Source organism: Leuciscus leuciscus, assembly GCF_965113295.1.
Source record: "Leuciscus leuciscus genome assembly, chromosome: 6".
NCBI lineage: Eukaryota > Metazoa > Chordata > Actinopteri > Cypriniformes > Leuciscidae > Leuciscus > Leuciscus leuciscus.
In genome coordinates this window covers 2,757,182-2,778,728 of record NC_138730.1, presented here as the reverse complement: position 1 = coordinate 2,778,728, position 21,547 = coordinate 2,757,182, and the positions used below count along the sequence as shown (strand labels likewise).

General features: G+C 43.6%; 1 protein-coding gene across 1 annotated transcript; it reads left to right on the top strand.

The window, feature by feature from the left end:
• Nucleotides 1-13,710: 13,710 nt before the first annotated feature.
• LOC309501967 (nuclear factor 7, ovary-like) lies at nucleotides 13,711-20,669 on the top strand. The gene is made up of 6 exons (XM_082174267.1): nucleotides 13,711-14,132; nucleotides 18,764-18,859; nucleotides 19,077-19,307; nucleotides 19,385-19,407; nucleotides 19,489-19,607; nucleotides 20,129-20,669. The coding sequence occupies exons 1-6, from the start codon at nucleotides 13,731-13,733 to the stop codon at nucleotides 20,629-20,631; spliced, it is 1,374 nt and encodes a 457-aa protein (XP_082030393.1). The 5' UTR covers nucleotides 13,711-13,730; the 3' UTR covers nucleotides 20,632-20,669.
• The last annotated feature ends 878 nt before the right edge of the window (nucleotides 20,670-21,547 follow it).

Here is a 21,547-nt window from a genome sequence, read left to right as displayed (position 1 = left end):
CGACTCTGCAGTCCTGGTTGTGGTCTGGGTCCCTGTCTGGCTCCTCCCTCCATTTACTCCACCGTCTTGGTTGTGGTCTGGGTCCCGTCTGGCTCTTCCTTCTGTTGACTCTACCATCCTGGCTGTGATCTGGGTCCCCGTCTGGCTTCTCCCTCCGTCAACTCTGCAGTCCTGGCTGTGGTCTGGGTCCCCTTCTGGCGCCTTCCTCCATTGACTCCGAAGTCCTGGCTGTGGTCTGGGTCCCGTCTGGCTCCTCCCTCTGTTGACTCTACCATCCTGGCTGTGATCTGGGTCCCCGTCTGGCTCCTCCCTCCATCAACTCTGTAGTCCTGGCTGTGGTCTGGGTCCCCATCTGGCTCCTCCCTCCATTGATTCCGCCATCCTGGCTGTGATCTGGGTCCTTGTCTGGCTCCTCGTTCTGTCGACTCTGCAGTCCTGGCTGTGGTCTGGGTCCCCGTCTGGCTCCTCCCTCCGTCGACTCTGCAGTCCTGGCTGTGGTCTGGGTCCCCATCTGGCTCCTCCCTCCATTGATTCCACAATCCTGGCTGTGGTCTGGGTCCTTGTCTGGCTCCTCGTTCTGTCGACTCTGCAGTCCTGGCTGTGGTCTGGGTCCCTGTCTGACTCCTCCCTCCGTCGACTCTGCAGTCCTGGCTATGGTCTGTGTCCCCCATCTGGCTCCTCTCTCCATCGACTCTGCAGTCCTGGCTGTGGTCTGGGTCCCCATCTGGCTTCTCCCTCTGTCGACTCTGCAGTCCTGGCTGTGGTCTGGGTCCCCCATCTGGCTCCTCTCTCCATTGACTCTGCAGTCCTGGCTGTGGTCTGGGTCCCCATCTGGCTCCTCCCTCTGTCAACTCCGCAATCCTGGCTGTGGTCTGGGTCCCCATCTGGCTCCTCCCTCCGTCGACTCTGTAGTCCTGGCTGTGGTCTGGGTCCCCATCTGGCTCCTCCCTCCACTGACTCTGCCATCCTGGCTGTGGTCTGGGTCCCCATCTGGCTCCTCCCTCCGTCGACTCTGTAGTCCTGGCTGTGGTCTGGGTCCCCATCTGGCTCCTCTCTCCGTTGACTCTGCAGTCCTGGCTGTGGTCTGGGTCCCTGTCTGGCTCCTCCCTCCATTGACTCTGCATCCTGGCTGTGGTCTAGGTCCCCATCTGGCTCCTCCCTCCGTCAACTCTGCAGTCCTGGCTGTGGTCTGGGTCCCCGTCTGGCTCCTCCCTCTGTCGACTCTGCAGTCCTGGCTGTGGTCTGGGTCCTTGTCTGGCTCCTCCCTCCATTGACTCAACCGTCCTGGCTGTGGTCAGGGTCCCCTTCTGGCTCCTCTCTCCATTGAATCAACCATCCTGGCTGTGATCTGGGTCCCTGTCTGGCTCCTCCCTCCGTCGACTCTACAGTCCTGGCTGTGGTCTAGGTCCCCGTCTGGCTCCTCCCTCCGTCGACTCTGCAGTCCTGACTGTGCTCTGGGCCCCCATCTGGCTCCTCCCTCCATTGACTCAACCGTCCTGGCTGTGGTCTGGGTCCCCTTCTGGCTCCTCTCTCCATTGACTCAACCATCCTGGCTGTGATCTGGGTCCCTGTCTGGCTCCTCCCTCCGTCGACTCTGCAGTCCTGGCTGTGGTCTGGGTCCCTGTCTGGCTCCTCCCTCCATTTACTCCGCCGTCTTGGTTGTGGTCTGGGTCCCGTCTGGCTCCTCCCTCTGTTGACTCTACCATCCTGGCTGTGATCTGGGTCCCCGTCTGGCTCCTCCCTCCGTCAACTCTGCAGTCCTGGCTGTGGTCTGGGTCCCTGTCTGGCTCCTCCCTCCATTGACTCCGCAGTCCTGGCTGTGGTCTGGGTCCCATCTGGCTCCTCCCTCTGTTGACTCTACCATCCTGGCTGTGATCTGGGTCCCCGTCTGGCTCCTCCCTCCGTCGACTCTGCAGTCCTGGCTGTGGTCTAGGTCCCCGTCTGGCTCCTCCCTCCATTGATTCCGCCATCCTTGCTGTGATCTGGGTCCTTGTCTGGCTCCTCGTTCTGTCGACTCTGCAGTCCTGGCTGTGGTCTGGGTCCCCGTCTGGCTCCTCCCTCCGTCGACTCTGCAGTCCTGGCTGTGGTCTGGGTCCCCATCTGGCTCCTCCCTCCATTGATTCCGCCATCCTGGCTGTGGTCTGGGTCCTTGTCTGGCTCCTCGTTCTGTCGACTCTGCAGTCCTGGCTGTGGTCTGGGTCCTTGTCTGGCTTCTCCTTCCTTCGACTCAACCGTCCTGGCTGTGGTCTGGGTCCCCTTCAGGCTCCTCTCTCCATTGACTCAACCATCCTGGCTGTGATCTGGGTCCCCGTCTGGCTCCTCCCTCCGTCAACTCTGCAGTCCTGGCTGTGGTCTGTGTCCCCGTCTGGCTCCTCCCTCCATCGACTCTGCAGTCCTGGCTGTGGTCTGGGTCCTTGTCTGGCTCCTCCTTCCTTCAACTCTGCAGTCCTGGCTGTGGTCTGGGTCCCCTTCTGGCTCCTCTCTTCATTGACTCAACCATCCAGGCTGTGATCTGGGTCCCTGTCTGGCTCCTCCCTCCGTCAACTCTGCAGTCCTGGCTGTGGTCTGGGTCCCTGTCTGGCTCCTCCCTCCATTGACTCCGCAGTCCTGGCTGTGGTTTGGGTCCCATCTGGCTCCTCCCTCTGTTGTCTCTACCATCCTGGCTGTGATCTGGGTCCCCGTCTGGATCCTTCCTCCGTCGACTCTGCAGTCCTGGCTGTGGTCTAGGTCCCCGTCTGGCTCCTCCCTCCATTGATTCCGCCATCCTTGCTGTGATCTGGGTCCTTGTCTGGCTCCTCGTTCTGTCGACTCTGCAGTCCTGGCTGTGGTCTGGGTCCCCGTCTGGCTCCTCCCTCCGTCGACTCTGCAGTCCTGGCTGTGGTCTGGGTCCCCATCTGGCTCCTCCCTCCATTGATTCCGCCATCCTGGCTGTGGTCTGGGTCCTTGTCTGGCTCCTCGTTCTGTCGACTCTGCAGTCCTGGCTGTGGTCTGGGTCCTTGTCTGGCTCCTCCTTCCTTCGACTCTGCAGTCCTGGCTGTGGTCTGGGTCCCCGTCTGGCTCCTCCCTCCATTGACTGCGCCGCCCTGGCTGTGATCTGGGTCCCCGTCTGGCTCCTCTCTCCATTGACTCCGCCGTCCTGGCTGTGATCTGGGTCCCCATCTGGCTCCTCCCTCCATTGATTTTCCCCGTCTGTGTGTTTGGATCCAATGACAAATACTGGAGTCTGTTCTGCTCAAACGGTTTGCTTCATAAATGACAAAACCAGCTTGATGATATTTACAGATGTAAAGCTGAAGACGCTTCTGTGCGATCGGAGCAAGATGAACAAAACTCTGCATGATTCTTCAGGTTAGCAGAAGTCTAACGCCCGTTATTATACCATTTCTGAACTCAATGCTGATGGTTTCATAACGGACGACCCCAAGACAACTAATAATTATTGCTATAATTCTGTAAGTTGAAGCGTAAGATATGAAAGCGATAAATGTAGCAAAATTATTGGAAACATAAAAATCATAAGATAAAAATAGTTTATGTATAGCATGTTAAAATAGAAAGACAGAAAGATAAATGTTTCAATATTTTCATTTTCTTTCCTAAATTCATTCTATCCATTTGCTATTATACATCTATTTTTATAATATTGGATTATTTTGAATGTGTAAAATAAGTCAATAAAAAAAATTGATTTAAAATGTTGTGGAGGGAAATGAACATGTTTGAATAATTGGTTGGGGATGGAGGGTGGTGAACGGTGCTGATATAAAGTCTCATAGAAATCCAGTGTTTTTTCTTATGTTTTGTGTTTGTGATAATAGTGATGACACTCATGTAAAGCCTGTTTTATGCTTCTGCGTCGAATCGACAGTACCCCCGCAGACCCCTCTGCGTCGCCGCGAACCCCTCTCCGACCCCTCCGCCGTAGCTCGACGTGCACCTCCAAAAAATGTTAACTATGCGTCAAGGCGACGCAGACCGCAAGGGCTGTGATTGGTCAGATTATACATCATTTCCGGAGTGTAGCTTTTCCGGTTTCCCCCTCCCGCTATCGAACGGTCGAACAACCATAACAAATTCGCCAATCCTTTCCCTGTCTTCGTGCACTGGTCGTACAGACCACCTTCGCTGACGTCTTCTTTTTCTTCTGCTTTTAAACATTTGCAATAAAATTATTTGTTGTGCAACGTCGATTAGCTCCAGCTGCAACAACACTCTCTCTCTTTCGCTCGCCATGGTCGGAAATGAAAAAGCGGAACCGGCGCACGGAACCAAAACAAACCAGCAAAGAGATTCGCGAACCACACACCCCCCTAGCGTTCTGGCGGTGAAATGCAACGCAACCCGACGCAGAACCATAAAACGGCCACGACGCCGTAGGAGTGACGGCGTAGCTACGCCGTGGAGTTGACGCAGAAGCATAATGAGGCCTTAATGCTGATGATCATCGAGATCCTACAGAGACTGTCCATCTCAGTCATCACACAGAGTGAAAGAGAGAGAGAGAATATGATATCAGTCAAGTCAAGTCAAGTCAAGTTTATTTGTATAGCGCTTTTCACAATACAGATTGTATCAAAGCAGCTTCACAGTATTAAATTTAATTAATACAACAAAGTTTATTTCAAGAGGAATTTATTGATTGATAAAATTAAATTAAATATCCCCAAAATATCCCCAACTGAGCAAGCCAAAGGCAACAGTGGCAAGGAACCGAAAAACTCCATCAGTGACTGTTTTATTAAAGGGGTCATATAATGGTGCATGCACTTTTACAAGTTGATTGTACTGAAATGTGTGTTGGCAGAGCCTGTACACAACCATCATAAAATGATAAAAATCCATCCAGTGTTTTTTTTTTTTATCTCCTTATGTTTCCCCCCCTCTCAAATCAAGCCGTTCGACCTAGTGACGTCACACGGCCGGACGCCCCTCCCACGATTGTTGATTGACAGCAGCGTTTCAACACAGACCCGCCCCCGCTCGTGAGCGAGCTGTCAATCATAGCCCGCGCGTCATTGTTGATGCTGGAGCACTGTCTATGAGCAGAATGGCATAAGCGATTGTGGTGTTCTGTTCTTGGGTGTAATAGGGAACACATCAGTCATTTTGATGTTCATAAATCCGAACCGCTGAAGACGCAGTGACTGAGTTTGTTTTTGAAGGGAATATTCCCCACGATCAACGTCAATGCTCTCATGTTTGCGCGCGCGAATCATTTCACACATCAGACTGCTCGAGGGTCAGTAAAGCTGGTTTTGCTAAGAAGCTGCTCCTGAAAAAAGGATCGGTACCAACTATTCGTGTTCCTGCTGCACCTCCAGAAGAACTGAAGTGAGTGTAACGTTTTATTAACCTTTATATTAATCTTTGCAAATCGCTTGCTGCACGCTTCATGATGAATGCGGCTGTTTACACTCAGGGTACATTACGGCATGATTTCTATGTATGACGTTCTCGATATAATTCATAATCCCACGTTTATAATGAACAACGCGTTATGGTTATTGTGTTATTAAAACTGTGTACGCAGTACGCACAGAGGGGCGGGGTGAGCAAAGCTCATTATCATTTAAAGACACATGCACTTAAACGGCGTGCTGAAAACAGAGCTGTTTTTGACCAGGTAAAATTAGTGTTTTATTACAATACTAATGAGAATTTTTAATTAAAGTATATTACAAACTTTTAATTTAGACCCTAAATAATCATATTAGCTTGTACAAAAATGGCATTATATGACCCCTTTAAAGACTGAAGACACACTCCAGAATCTCAGCTGGTGTGTGTAGAATATGTTACAGCAGTTGTAAAGCCTCCACAGGGGGGCGCGCGCGCACACTTCATTCATGCGCGTCATCAACGTCAATAAAATTTACAGTTTCAGTTTCCAAAACATCAGGGCGTTGGTGAGACACGGAGAACAGATCAGGTAAGATTTCAGTTTACCCAACTGTACTAACTAACCGACCTTTAATTATCCATCTTATTATTTTTCAGTAGCTGCTTGAAATTTGAATATTATGAAGGCAATAACTTGCGTAAAAACATATTTAATAAAATAAAATGCATAATATTTAGCAATTAATATTCTGTAATTAATTAAATAAACACTTGGTCTGAATATGTTTCGCTGTCTTTAGTGAGGTTAAAAAACAACATTCTGAAAAGTATGTGGCCCATAGAGGACGATTATTGCATTATGTTAGCTACTATAAAAGGAATAAAAAAATAAAATAAAAACTTCATCATGGGCTGTTTGTCATTATTTCACACTGTATCAGTACTGGTGTGTTACTATGTTTATTACCGATAATGTGATGATGTCATGATGCATTATTTCTGCCAGTAAATCCGCTCGTGTTTTCATCAGCATGACATGCAGACATTACGTGGGGTGGCGGCTAAACATTGTCATCGTCATCTAAAATAAACATTTATTGTTTAACAACAATAAATGTTGTTTATTTACATTTATTTTTTTATTTTATTTTTTATTTACCATGTTGTTTGAATGTTAGACAGTGTGTTTTTTTTTTCTCTTGGAAATACCTGAAAAAATGGGCTCGTCTTATATTCGGGGTCTAAACTTTTGCATGTCAATAATACAGCAGCAGCAACAATAGGGAGCGCCAGGACTGATAAACGCAGCAGGGTCATCAAACATCTCTCTCATTAAGCAGCCAAGAAATACGCTGTGTCCGAGTGTAGCCTACTAATGATAGAAGATGGCGAGCCCAAAAAGACAGTCTTAAAAATGCTAACAGTCAAAGAAAAGCTTTCCACAGTCCTAAAAGCTTCGAAGACATGGACAGGATGTCAGTACGTTGCCAAAAAAAGTGAGCAGTCATCCAGCTGAAGGCACTGGAAATCGGCAGAGTTTTTTGGGAAAATTCAAAATGGCGGACAACTTTATTTTGTCCCTTATGGTTCAAATGTTATTAGCATTAATATGAGTGCAACTTTGGACAGTTGGTGACGCTAGAGGGATTGAGTTTGAGACTCCAAATTTGCTATGGTGACAGTTCAGACTGTCCTCTATCAGTGTGCCAAATTTCACAACTTTTTACCATATGATTCTATGGGCTGCCATAGATTTCCAGAGTGGAAGAAGCGGAAGAAGAAGAAGGGATCTGAGGTCTTTTATTATTAATGTTTGTGTATTTTCATTGTTCTTTTGTGTTTGATCCAAGGTGTTATGTGGTGGTGATTTAAATTGCTGAATGTTAATTGTTCTATCTGAGATCGCAGGTGCAGTCATGAATGACGTCATGGGAAACCCCGTATTTAAGCCGGTCCGGAATTGAGGCTGGTCTCTCTCGGTTCTCTCTGCTCTCTCGCGATGCTCGCTGCTCTCGTTGCCTCCACCCTTCTGATCAGTGACAGCTGGGGTTACTTGCCTCATGGCGGGTAGTCTACGATCTTTGCCTCGACTGATCCAGATCACGGACTGAGTTTTTATTTGTTATTTTCAAGCCAGGTAGTGGGTATTTTCTTTGATCACTTTTATTATTTAGTTAACACAGCGTAGGAAAGCAGTGGCCCGGAAGACTCACTCTGTTTGTTGTTTTCCTCGGGAGCAGATAAGATCTTGTCTACAGAGTTAGATAGTCAGGTTTTCTGTTTTCCTGTTGCTGCCCTACCTGTGCTATTAGTTTGATTTATTGTTTATTATTGGTGCGCTCTCTCATATGTTTTATTAAAAGAAACGATTCACACCTTGAAACTTCACCCAGTCGTCTGTGATTCTTAATATGTACGGTCCTTGTCTTACATGTGTTTTAACGAGCCAAATTAGATAAAGGGCCGTAACATATTTGGGCGCTCGTCCGAGATTGAATTTTGTGTGGCTTTGTTTGATCTTTTGATCTGCTCACACTTTGTATTTGTTACTTGAGTAACTTCAGTAACTTTGTTGAATCACAGTCGATTGGTGTGTGTATATTTTCTTGTGTAGTGCTCGTTAAAAAAAATAATCGAGTTTTCGAATTCCTTATAATAACACCAGACGTTAATTTTAATCATGTTTGAATTAGCGAACTTCATTGCGAAACCGACGCAAGCTGAGCTGTTTCAAATTAATAGAGTGGATCTTACGAAGATTGCTGCTTATTTTAAGGTCAGTTTTCGTAAGACTTCAACTAAACATGAGCTTCAGATTCTGCTTGTTGACTCATTGCATGAACAAGGCGTTTTTGGTGATGAGGAAAAGATGACGGATTATCCTGATGTTGAATTTGAAGGTAGTTCCGAAGATCTTGCGATGCAGATTAAAAAATTGCAGTTGCAAGCTAAGGAGCACGATATAGTTTTGTTGAGAGAGAGAGAAGAGTGGGAGCGTGAGAGAGAGAGAACTAGAGATCGTGAGAGACATGAACTTGAACTGAAAAAGCTCGAAATGGAGCAAGCGTGCCGTCTAAAAGAGATTGAGTTAAGCGCTCGTGAAAGGGGTTTATCTGACACTTCTGATTTCGACGTGAGTCGTAATATTCGTATTGTTCCTCCTTTTCGAGAACAAGAAGTTGATACATTTTTTGCTCTTTTTGAACGCGTCGCTGTCAATATGAAATGGCCGAAGACTTTTTGGCCCATGTTGTTACAGTGTGTTTTTGTGGGTAAAGCCCAGGAAGTTTTTTCCTCTTTATCAGTCGAAGACTCTCTTAATTATGAGCAAGTGAAGACATCCGTTCTCAGAGTGTATGAACTAGTCCCCGAGGCTTATCGTCAGAAATTTCGTAATTTACGGAAAACTGATGTGGCTTATGTTGAGTTCGTTCGGGAGAAAGAATCACTGTTTGATCGTTGGTGTGCTTCCATGAAAGTGACCACTTTTGAAGGGCTTCGTGAACTGATTATTTTAGAGGAATTTAAAAACTGCTTACCAGAACGCGTTGTAATCTATCTTAATGAGCAAAAAGCTTCTAAATGTTCTGTTGCTGCGACATTGGCTGAAGAATATGTGCTCACACATAAGAACATGTTTAGTATTGCACCGAAGTTTTCTTCAGCTAACAGCACTCGGTCTTCTCAGCGTAATTTTAAACGCCCCCTGCCTGTTGATAAAGCGGCGCTAAGTTCTGATAAGTCTGTGTTCTCACCCGTTTGTTTCTATTGTAAGAAACGCGGACATATTATTTCTGAGTGCAGTGTGCTCAAAAAGAAAAACCGTGTTCCTAAACCGGTAGGGTTATTGATGACGTCCATGCCACAAGTGGAAGGACTTGAGTTGTTAGCTTTGGAAGCTGACATGTGTGAAAATGAGGGATATGTGCCGTTTTTGATGGACGGATTGGTATCTTTGTCAGGTAGTGCTTCGCGCAAACCAGTCAAGATACTTCGTGATACAGGCGCTGCTCAGAGTTTTATTCTGGAAGGAATATTGCCGTTGTCTGATGAGAGCTCTGTTGGTTCAAGTGTCTTAGTACAAGGATTTGAGATGGGCTTCGTTAAGGTACCTTTGCACGAGATCGAAATTGAATCTTCCCTTGTGTCTGGCCGCGTTGTTGTTGGAGTGCGACCATGTCTTCCTGTTCGAGATGTTACATTTATCTTAGGGAATGACTTAGCGGGAGGAAAAGTTTTTGCTAGCCCTGAGGTAACTGATGATCCTTTTTTGTGTCTTACTGTTGCTGATGCCTTAGCTCAGGAATATCCTGAGGTTTTTCCCTCATGTGCTATTACTCGCGCTATGACTCAGAGACTAAAAGAGAAAAGCCTTAGTGAATCAGAAAATGAGTGTAATTTTGATTTGAGTGATACATTCTTTTCTAATTCTGATTTTTGTGAAGTGAAATGTTCAAATTTTGTTGACGGTTCAGATAGTGCCGTTAAAGAGTTAGATGAACATTTTATAGGGCCTACTAAATTGTCTCTGTCTCGCGAGCAGCTTATGGTTGAACAGAGGAAAGATGAGAAATTGTCGTCCCTCTTTAAAGCTGTTGTTCCTGCTGAGCAACTCGAACACGTATCGCAAGGATACTTTGTAGAAGATGGAGTGTTGATGAGGAAGTGGAAACCAACTACTGCATCTGCTGATGATGAGTGGCAAATCGTCAAACAGATAATAGTTCCCTCCTCGTACCGCTCTGAAATTTTGAGTCTTGCGCATGATAGCCCGTTTGCCGGTCACTTAGGAGTAAATAAGACGTACGATCGAATACTCCGAAATTTTTTCTGGCCTGGCCTGAAAACTGATGTAGCAAGTTATTGCAGAAGTTGTCATGTGTGCCAAATGACGGGAAAACCGAACCAGAATGTTTTACCTGCTCCGTTGCATCCTATTCCAGCTATCGGTGAACCATTTGAGCGTGTGATGATCGATTGTGTCGGTCCTTTGCCTCGCACGAAGTCGGGAAACCAATATCTGCTCACTATAATGTGCACGTCAACGCGTTTTCCAGAGGCCATTCCTTTGCGTAAAATCACTGCACCAGTGATCGTAAAATCACTTATAAAGTTCTTCTCACTGTTTGGACTTCCACGTACTATTCAGTCGGACCAAGGCACAAATTTTATGTCCCGTGTGTTCAGGCAAGCTCTAGATCAGCTGCATATCCAACATTGCACCTCAAGTTGTTATCATCCAGAAAGTCAGGGAGTACTTGAGAGGTTCCACCAGACTTTAAAATCAATGCTGCGTGCGTTTTGCCTTGAGTTTCAAAAAGATTGGGACGAAGGAGTACCTATGGTCATGTTCGCAGTGAGAGAAGTAGTGCAGGAGTCGTTAGGTTTTAGTCCGGCCGAGTTAGTGTTCGGGCATACTGTTCGTGGCCCACTGAAGCTGATTCGAGATCATTGGACTAGTGATATAACTCAAAATAACCTACTTGACTATGTCTCAGGCTTTCGTTTTAAGTTGCATCGTGCATGCGAGTTGGCCAAAGAGAATTTAGAGATTGCACAGCAACGAATGAAGAAGCGTTTTGATCGTCGTGCTAAACTTTGTAGCTTTACTCCTGGTGACAAGGTACTTGTGCTGATGCCAGTGCCTGGGTCTGCCTTGCAGGCTCGTTATTATGGTCCCTATCGAGTGAAAGAAAAGGTGAGTGAGCTTGATTATGTTATCTCGACGACAGACAGAAGAAAGAAAACTCGTCTCTGTCACATTAACATGCTCAAGCCGTACTTTGAGAGATCACCAGATTTGTCTGGAAGAAAGTCGGCTGTGTTAATTGTCTCACCCACAGACTTTCCGGTGGCCGGAGGACAGGCGCTGTCCAGTGCTGATATACCTGACACCGAGGCGTTGTCCAGTCCTGAATCTTCGATCCACCCATCGTGTTCTGCTGTATCGGACAGCGGCGATGTTTCTTCTTTCGAGGAGGATGTAGAGTTTCCTTCTACCGAACTGGTTGCGGGAAGATTGAAAAATTCTGAGATCATTCTAACCTTAGACTCGCACCTTTCTCATTTGACCGTTGCCGAACGAGCTGATGTGACTAATATTATTCGGACGTACAGTAATTTGTTCTCTGATATTCCATCTCGTACTTCGTTAATAGAGCATGACATCGATATTGGTGACTCGTTGCCTATTAAACAGCACGCATATCGGGTAAGTCCTGAAAAGAGAATTTTGTTGCAAAATGAGGTGACCTACATGCTTGAGAATGACATCGAAGAGCAAAGTTTTAGTCCTTGGAGCTCACCCTGTTTGCTCGTAAAAAAATCTGATAGTACATTTCGTTTTTGTACTGATTTTAGACGCGTTAATGCTGTGGCCAAACCAGATAGTTATCCATTGCCTCGTATGGAAGATTGCGTGGATCATGTAGGAAATGCTGTGTTTGTTACGAAGATCGATCTGCTTAAAGGATACTGGCAGGTCCCGTTGTCAGATCGTGCGAAAGAAATCAGTGCGTTCGTAACACCAGATAATTTTCTCCATTATACCGTAATGGCTTTCGGTTTACGAAACGCCCCGGCAACCTTTCAGAGACTGGTCAATCGCGTCATCGAAGGCATGCATAACGTTGAAGCATATTTGGATGATTTGGTCCTTTATAGCGCGTCCTGGTCAGAACATGTGGAGCAACTCGATGCGCTTTTCAGTCGTTTGTCTCAAGCTAACCTTACGGTTAATTTAGCGAAGTGCGAATTTGGCCGGGCTACGGTCACTTATTTGGGAAAGATTGTTGGTAGCGGTCAGGTTCGACCCGTTGAGTCTAAGGTAGAGTCCATCACTCATTTTCCCGTGCCTAATACACGTCGTGAGCTTCGTCGATTTTTGGGTATGGTTGGGTACTACAGAAATTTTTGTAAGAATTTTTCTGTAGTTGCTTCGCCCTTAACCGACCTTCTTAGTCCTAGGGTTCCATTTAAATGGTCTGAGATTTGTCAATCGAGTTTCGAGAGAATTAAAGCACTTTTAGTTAATTCTCCTGTTTTGTCTGCTCCTGATTTTACAACTCCGTTTTCTCTTGCTGTTGATGCAAGTGACACCGGTGCTGGAGCTGTTCTCCTTCAATCAGATTACACTGGCGTCGAGCATCCTGTTTGCTATTTTTCACGTAAATTTAATGAACATCAACGACGTTACTCGACTATTGAGAAGGAGGCGCTCGCCCTTGTTCTTGCTATTCAACATTTTGACGTTTATGTTGGTTCTGTTTCGTACCCACTGACTGTTTACACGGATCACAATCCCTTGATTTTTATTGATCGGATGAAAAATAACAATCAACGTTTGATGCGTTGGAGTTTATTCCTACAGCCTTTTGAGCTTGACATTCGTTACATTCGGGGTAAGGATAACGTGGTTGCGGATGCTTTATCTCGCATCTAGATTAATTGCAGTCTCTGAGGTAAGATATGTATTCTTTTCACCCTACAATTAATTATTTAAGGGTGAGGGTGTTATGTGGTGGTGATTTAAATTGCTGAATGTTAATTGTTCTATCTGAGATCGCAGGTGCAGTCATGAATGACGTCATGGGAAACCCCGTATTTAAGCCGGTCCGGAATTGAGGCTGGTCTCTCTCGGTTCTCTCTGCTCTCTCGCGATGCTCGCTGCTCTCGTTGCCTCCACCCTTCTGATCAGTGACAGCTGGGGTTACTTGCCTCATGGCGGGTAGTCTACGATCTTTGCCTCGACTGATCCAGATCACGGACTGAGTTTTTATTTGTTATTTTCAAGCCAGGTAGTGGGTATTTTCTTTGATCACTTTTATTATTTAGTTAACACAGCGTAGGAAAGCAGTGGCCCGGAAGACTCACTCTGTTTGTTGTTTTCCTCGGGAGCAGATAAGATCTTGTCTACAGAGTTAGATAGTCAGGTTTTCTGTTTTCCTGTTGCTGCCCTACCTGTGCTATTAGTTTGATTTATTGTTTATTATTGGTGCGCTCTCTCATATGTTTTATTAAAAGAAACGATTCACACCTTGAAACTTCACCCAGTCGTCTGTGATTCTTAATATGTACGGTCCTTGTCTTACATGTGTTTTAACGAGCCAAATTAGATAAAGGGCCGTAACACAAGGTTTTACAGCATTATATTTTAATGTTTCAGTGCAAGTTCATTCTGAATACGTTAGAGTAGAAGGAAGAGACTGACTTATTTCTCCTTTCTGTCATAATGACTTTTCAGCGATCAATGGAGAAAGAAGATCAAAACTTTACAGACGGATTTTTTTGGAGAAGCAACAGACTGCAGATCGTTGTGATTCTCATGGTGATTCATTTTTGAAACCGTCCAGAAAAGTCAAGTTTATAATGCTGGAGCTCAAACAGTGAAAATGGCTTCACTGAATGTGTCTGTAGAAGAGCTTTCTTGTCCCGTGTGCTGTGATATCTTCAAGGCTCCTGTTCTTTTATCATGTAGTCACAGTTTCTGTAAAGAGTGTCTTCAAAAGTTCTGGAGAATCCAGAAAACTCAGGAGTGTCCTGTCTGCAGGAGAAGATCCTCAAGAGATGAACCTCCATTTAATCGTGTGTTAAAAAACTTGTGCGAGTCGTTCCTGAAGGAGAGAAATGAGACGCGTTCATCGGGATCTGAGGAGATCTGCAGTTTACACAGTGAGAAACTCAAACTCTTCTGTCTGCAGGACAAACAGCCAGTGTGTGTAGTGTGTATTACTTCACAACAACATGACAATCACAAATTCAGACCCATCAGTGAAGTGGTTTCATCTTATAAGGTAAGACAAATGTCTCTTGTTTCGTTTAACAATAATTAGTCATAAACAGATATCATCACGTTCATGCATTCAATATTTCTCTCTGCCATTTTACTCAACTTCACATGACATTTACTGTGCTGTGAAAAGGTATTTGCCCCATCCTGATTTCTTCTGTTTTTGTGTCTTATACTAAACAGTTTTAGATCTTCAAACTAAATACAACATAAAACAAAAGGCAAGAGCCTTCACATATGGATGTATTTGAATCACCTTCTTCATCATTATTTCTGGAGTTTCCACACTACCCTTGTCATAGTGTGTTACGGTTTTAGACGTTTTAAGCAAATTCATGCTGTTGACAAAAGTCCTCTTTAAGTGTTGATATGATTGAACGGGACTGAAGGACTGGCCAGGTAGCCAGCGCAATCGGGCCACTTCCGGCTGAGTGTCGGCTCACTCGGCCGTGTTCTGGCAGCGGCTCACCAAAAGTGAACCAGCTCTGGCCCAGTAATGGTTGACAGATTTGGCTAGGATTTGGATGTGCGCATTTAGCCCAATTTGTACTGAGACACGGCACATTTAGCCACATTCGGCCCGATTACGAGCCATAAGGGCTGGTCTGATTTTGGGTGAGATATGGCCATACATACCCGGGCCAGTTTGGTTGCGGGGAATGAGTCTCCTTTTACAATGTGGTAAATTGTATGTAGCAGTGACCCTTAAACTTAAACGTAATATCCTTTCCTGTCAACGTTGTTATTTATTAGTGTATTATTTATTTAATTCCTATAAAAAAAAATTAAAAAAAACTCTTTATTCTTAACTAACTAAATTTGGAAATAAATGATTTAAAGCTTAAAGTGGTTAAGGGAACTTAAACATTATTTCTGCAATGTGAGTTTCAAGACATGCGCACTAGCTTTGACATCTAGTGACGACAGCCGCCGGGCTTTTTGTGTTGCTAATTGCCAGAAGACTAGAAGAACTTCTTGGTACCGTGGTGAGTAAACCTTTGATAATCTAACATATAATAATATCGCTTTAATAAACCGTTTTACACATATTATATCGAAGTAATGTTCATTTATAATGAAGCTATAATTGTGAGTTGTCTGACATAGCGCTAGAGTTTAGCTCCAACCCTAATTAAACACACTTGAATCAGCTAATCAAAGTCTCCAGGATTACTAAAGGCTACGTTTACACGTGGATGGCTATTTTCATAAACGGACATTTCACCCCTCTTCGTTTTCAAAAATAACATTGTGCACACAAACCTGTGTATATGCTGTCAAGAGCATGCCAAACCTGTAGGTGGCAGTGTAACGAGAAGCTCAAGCCCACCTTAGCCAATCAGAATCCCGAAAATAGTCACATTCTGTGACGTCGCTGCCTAAAACTCTGTTTTTCTCAGTTTACATGCAGACGAAATTTTCAAAATCTCCACTCTGGCCGGAGTTTTTAGAAAGAATCGGTTTCATTGGCGAATCCTCCGTTTGCGTGTAAACGAAGGGCGCAAACGAAGGGAAATGTCTCCGTTTTTCAAAAGTTGCATTAATGTGACCGCATATTTTTCTTATTTCTGGAAGCTCTAAAAGTGTTGTTATTGGCTTTGGGCAAGAAATTCAACTTTTAAAAGAAAAAATAGATTGTCTTGATTAAAATGTATTATTGTCATGTGACTAGTGTGAAAGGTCACATGATCAGATCAGTTTATTTTCTGCTTGCACATCTAGAAGAAGATGTCTTCCTCACACTACTACAAAAACACCTTAATTAACAGATAGAACTATCAAATTTTGTACATATATTCTTTAAAGGGTCTACTACTGATATATTTTGAGAATTATACTCCTGCATATATATTTTGCTGGTAAGAGGTGTAAATTTGTTAACGGTCACAATTGTGACCGGTAGTATAACGCAGTGTTTCAGTTGAAAACACAGGCTTTGGCTGTTAATCCTAGTTATCAATTGTTTATTTTTTACACAGTTTAAAACTATCAGATGTGTTGGACCTCCTAGACGTATGTGACCCCACAGGTGCTGTGCGCAGCAAACAGAGGAAATTAAAACTGACTGTGATAGTGATGGCTCAGATAGGGAGTATGGATGAAATGGTCTATTTGCCAGGTAGATTATTGAATGGCGATGCAGAGGTGAAACATCTGGAGGATGAGGCAGATGTTCATGAGAACCAATTGGTGTGCCCCAAACATGACCACAAACAACCCTTTCTACAATGTACAGCCCATCTTCAGTGCACTGAATGAGTGCACACACATCTCCCTGAAACTGGCCTATAGGAAAGGGCCCAAGTGTAGTCCTTGGTCTACTCTAGCCCATAGAGGTCTAGCCAAACAAGCAGAAGTTCCTCCAGGGTGTAACTTTGTCCATGACAACCTTTTCATCTCACTAAGCCTCCTTCATGAAATGACAAAGCGAGGTTATGGATGTCTTGGAATGTGTTGTGTAAATAGGCCTAATTGAAGAATTTGAATGAATTCTGACTATGGTGTTTCCCACCGGTCACTATTGTGACCGAGTATAAAACCTAATATTTCACTAACTTAACCAACATAAAATCAATGAGGGCATAAAGTTTGTGTGTTAGGGAGGTCTAAGGAGTAAATCGATGTATTCAAATTGCAAGAAAAAATTTGGGATTAAACGGGTTAATGGTAAGTAGTATTATAGTCACTTTTTATTTAGTCTATGTATATTGATACACAGTTTACCATTTGATCAAACTATCATAGTTGGTTAAATGAAGCCCAGGCGCCACCTCCAGGCCTATTATGTGAAGTGTAGGCGGACAACAACACACCAAATGGTGACGTGAAAGGACTTTAACATTTTTGATAATTATGCAGCAATAGTATAATAGTACAGTAGCCTACTACTGGTCAACATTTTTGACACATTACTCAATGTTAGAAACAGTTTTTTTTAACCTGTGATACTTTTTTCTAGCCTGGAAATCCAGACCCAAATCCGAAAGATTAAGGGTCTAGCATTGAGTAATGAAAATCGCCCCCAACTCGAGGGGCGGCACCAAGCATGCATTTGAAAATGCATTGTGATTGCACTGTCACTAGCGCTGTCATCATCTGTTTAGCTCGCCTCTGGCCCGCCTATATCAGATAACCCGATGTGATTGGTGCAGCTCGGCTACAAGGGCATATTTAATGAGCATCATTACTCGACACCAGAGTAACTCGCTCAGCAAATTCAATTTGTGCTCTCGTGAGAACTCTGGATTACCAGGGTAACTTTTTTCAGAATTCATTGATGAATATAAAGTAAAAAAAAAAGAACAGTATTTAATTAAAATAGATATTATTTAAAGATAAGTCTTTACTGTCCCTTCTGATCAATTTAGCACATCCTTGCTGAATAAAAGTATTAATTTCTTCTTTTTTTTTAAAGAACGAAAGAATATTACTGACCCCAAACTTTTGAACGGTAGTGTATATTGTTACAAAATATTTATATTTTAAATAAATTATTTTCTTTTTTTTAAACTCTGAATCCTGAAAAAAGTATCAAAAGATATTGAAACAATCAGTAATCAGTATTAATGGAAGTCAGCAGTGAAGGCGTGCATGAAAGAGGAGTGTAAGCTTCAGGTCTAAAATGGATGCAACCCAATAAATATAACAAACGAAAGCAACAGAATAACAGCCGCACAGTCACCATAGCTCTCCCGCAATCACCAGAAGTTCATATAGCCCCGCAAATGAGCCTAGGTGGATAAACCACACCCCCACTAAACACCTGTAACCAAAAACAAAACAGAACAAACACTCACTGGGACCTAACAACATGCATAAGTACATGTGATTTAACAAGGACACTGTGAAATATATTTTCATTTTAGTTGGAAGTAGATGTGGAAAAACTAATTATTCAAAGCTCTGTTTTATATAAAAACTGGAAGGAGTCTTTAATTAGTAGAAGTTTTACTGAACGTACAAAAATGTTTTTAATTCTGTATAAGAGTAAGTGCAAGTATATTTTTTAATTTAGCAAACAAGACTAGTGTCGGCGTGTTTGTGGCCCAGTGTCGTCTCAGTTTCAGTACCCAGTCTTGGGCCAGTACTGGCTAAGTGTAACATTTTTGTTGCCATGATTGTGGCCCAATTCCGGCAGTGTAAGCTCAGTTTTAGTACCCAGATTTGGGCCAGTACCGATTAAGTGTTTAAATTCTTGTCAGTGTGATTGTGGCCCAATGCCGGCAGTTTTGGTAGCTGTGTATTTGGGACGATTCTGGGACTTCATTCATCCAGTGTCCATCCTGATTCTTGCAACCGCAACCGGGCCGAGTTATTTCTTCAGGCCTGCCGGATCAGGCCATTATCGGGCAGAACCGTTTTGGCTTCCTGGGTAATAGTGTTTAGTCCAGCTGAACCACTATATACTTATAAATGCAGTTTCAATCATTACAAACTGTACTTTGTGTTTACTCAGGATGCCTATGTTTTATAGTAGGTTTTAATTTAAGAATAATTTTAGTATGAGATGAAACAGAAGAAATCAGGATGGGGACAAATACTTTTTCACTGCACTATATGGCCATATCACTGTATTGTCTTCTCTTCCTCTCTTCACTGTAATCTTGTGTTTTATGTATTTTTGTTCAATTCTAGGAGGAGCTCAATACAGCACTGAAGACCTTACAGAAGAAACTTAAACACAATGAAGAAATGAAAGGAGAGTTTGAGAAAACAGTTCAACACATCAAGGTGAGGAAACAGAAACGAGAGTCATTTTCATTACAGCTGTTGGATCACTATATACAGTTATGATCTGATATAATGGATTCCAGTTGATTATTTCTGTAAATGACAAGCAGAGATCTGCTTCTGGATCAGTTTTATGTCGTGTATCCGAGTTTATCTTGGATATTAATGATGTAAAGTGTTGATTGAGATGATTGAAGAGAATGTGATGTGATTTCAGTCTCAAGCTGAGCACACAGAGCGTCAGATTAAACAGCAGTTTGAGAAGCTTCATCAGTTTCTCAGAGATGAAGAAGAAGCTACAGTCACTGCACTGAGGGAGGAAGAGGAGCAGAAGAAGCAGATGATGAAGGAGAAGCTGGAGGAGATGAACACACACATCTCAGCTCTTTCACACACAATCAAAGACATGGAGGAGATGATGAAAGCCAATGACGTCTGCTTTCTGAAGGTCTGAATTCAGATCATTGGTTGATTGATTGATGATTGATTGAGTTCTTGATGATAAATGGTGTGTTTGTTCTGCAGGAGTTTCCAGTCTCAATGGAAAGGTGAGTGATCTGCTCTTGTCTCTGGTCTCTCTGGTTCTGATCCAAAGCCACTGCAGTTCTGACTCCTGAATGTTCTTCCAGAGTCCAGAGCTCACAGCCGGATCCACAGATGGCTTCTGGAGCTTTGATTCATGTGCCACGATACTTGGGCAACCTGCCGTTCAGAGTCTGGAAGAAGATGCAGGACATCGTCCAAAACAGTGAGTCTGACAGCAGGAGATCTGAGCTGGACATGATGGATGGGTGGAGAGGGAAACTGATAAACTGATAGCAACTCGAGTCAGAACAGTCTGAAGGTCTGAGCGGAGTTTGGTGGTTAGGAGTTGTTACAATTAGAAAACTTAATCTCAGATTTATAATAATGTTTATATAATTAATTATATATAATTAATAATTTCTCAATCCAACATAAGTCAAACAAAACAGACACTAAGAATAAACAAATTTAAACCAATACACAGACTATAAGAGCCAACAAAATCAGGATGATCAGATGCTGCTGAAGATCACACACACACTTACAGATTTTCATCTACAGCAGAAATATCAACAGATCTCATTGATTTATTGTTATTTTAACTTTCCCAAAATATTAGTTTCTCTGGATGGGACACAAATGTCTGAATCACACATTTAATAGTTGATACCGTTAAACACTGTCATAATTCATAATTGAGTTGGGTTCACTGAATAAAAGCAGCTGTTGATTGTGTCTCATCAGCTCCTGTGATTCTGGATCCAAACACGGCTCATCCACGTCTCGTCCTGTCTGATGATCTGACCAGTGTGAGATACAGCGGGATCAATCAACCTCTTCCTGATAATCCAGAGAGATTTGACGACTATCTCTGTGTTCTGGGTTCAGAGGGTTTTAACTCAGGAACACACTGCTGGGATGTGGAGCTTAAAGAGAGTTCATACTGGAATCTTGGGGTAACTAGAGCATCAATCCAGAGGAAGGGACGTGATTTCTATAACGCTGATGTCTGGAGTGTGTGGTATCATCAGTACGGATGGTCTGAACCGGTTGGCTTTCCTGTCCATCAGAAGCTTGATCGTGTGAGAGTGTATCTGAACTATGACAGAGGAATGGTGTCATTCTCTGATCCTGTAACTAACACACATCTACACACATTCACAACCACCTTCACTCACACACTCTTTCCATTCTTCTGTAGTTATAGTTCTTCCTCTCTGAGAATCTTACCGATCAATAGTCAGTAAACGTTACTTCTGTAGGTCTGAGTCTTCCTCCTTTCATCATGTTTCCTATTCATGGGTTTCATCCGGTCCCTTTCCACAGGTGTATAAAATCAAGCACCTAGATTATGAATGCAGACTGCATTGTGCTTGATTAATACACCTGTGGAAAGGGACCGGATGAAACCCATGAATATTTAATCCATATCACGAGTAAGAGTGCTGTTGATCTGAATATCAGTACGGCTGTAAATGGACAGTGATGATTACATTTTTCATTTATATTTCACTTCACACAATTAGACCAATTAGAGACAATTTCAAGATTGAAATAATTGGGTAAATGGTAATTAGCCTGAAAACAGTCTAGTGTGTCTCTAATTTTCACATGTTAAAGTGTAAATTGCAGGTTAACCACCACAACCAATTAATGTGTAAATTAAAGTGCTCAATATGTATATATTTAAACATTTCTGTCTTAAAATGCATTAAAATAACATTTATTGGGGTTTATTCAAAGGTAGCATGTTTTTTTACAGTAACTGGGTGATGACGCCATAAGAGGGAGTAGAAACCCATACTCTGCTAGAGTGAGTGAGTGAGTAGCTCTACTCCTGGTGAGTAGCTAGAGCTAGCCTAGGTTAGCCTGGTGCTAACCCGGATAACATTAGGGAATAAGCCAAAATCTTGCCGTCATGTAGAATAGCAAGGAGGGACAACGACTGAAGACATTTACTTACATGGTGACAGTAGTCCTAATCAGAGCTGTAGAGATGCACACACTGCACAGGCACAATGGCGCTTTGCCGGCATCTGCTGACAGAACGCGATATTGTCAGTGCTAAAACGCAACTCCGCAACGACACGGAGCTGTCGCGAGATACGCGCCTTTAACTGGATTAAGCCGAGAAAAGCCATTTTGGACGGACCGAGCTCAAGG

Excerpts from the sequence above, each read along its gene's own strand:
- LOC309501967 (XM_082174267.1), top strand. The coding sequence starts at position 13,731 with ATGGCTTCACTGAATGTGTCTGTAGAAGAGCTTTCTTGTCCCGTGTGC. Across the intron at positions 14,133-18,763 it reads AAGTGGTTTCATCTTATAAG|GAGGAGCTCAATACAGCACT; the intron begins GTAAGACAAATG and ends GTTCAATTCTAG. Across the intron at positions 19,608-20,128 it reads GCAGGACATCGTCCAAAACA|CTCCTGTGATTCTGGATCCA; the intron begins GTGAGTCTGACA and ends GTGTCTCATCAG.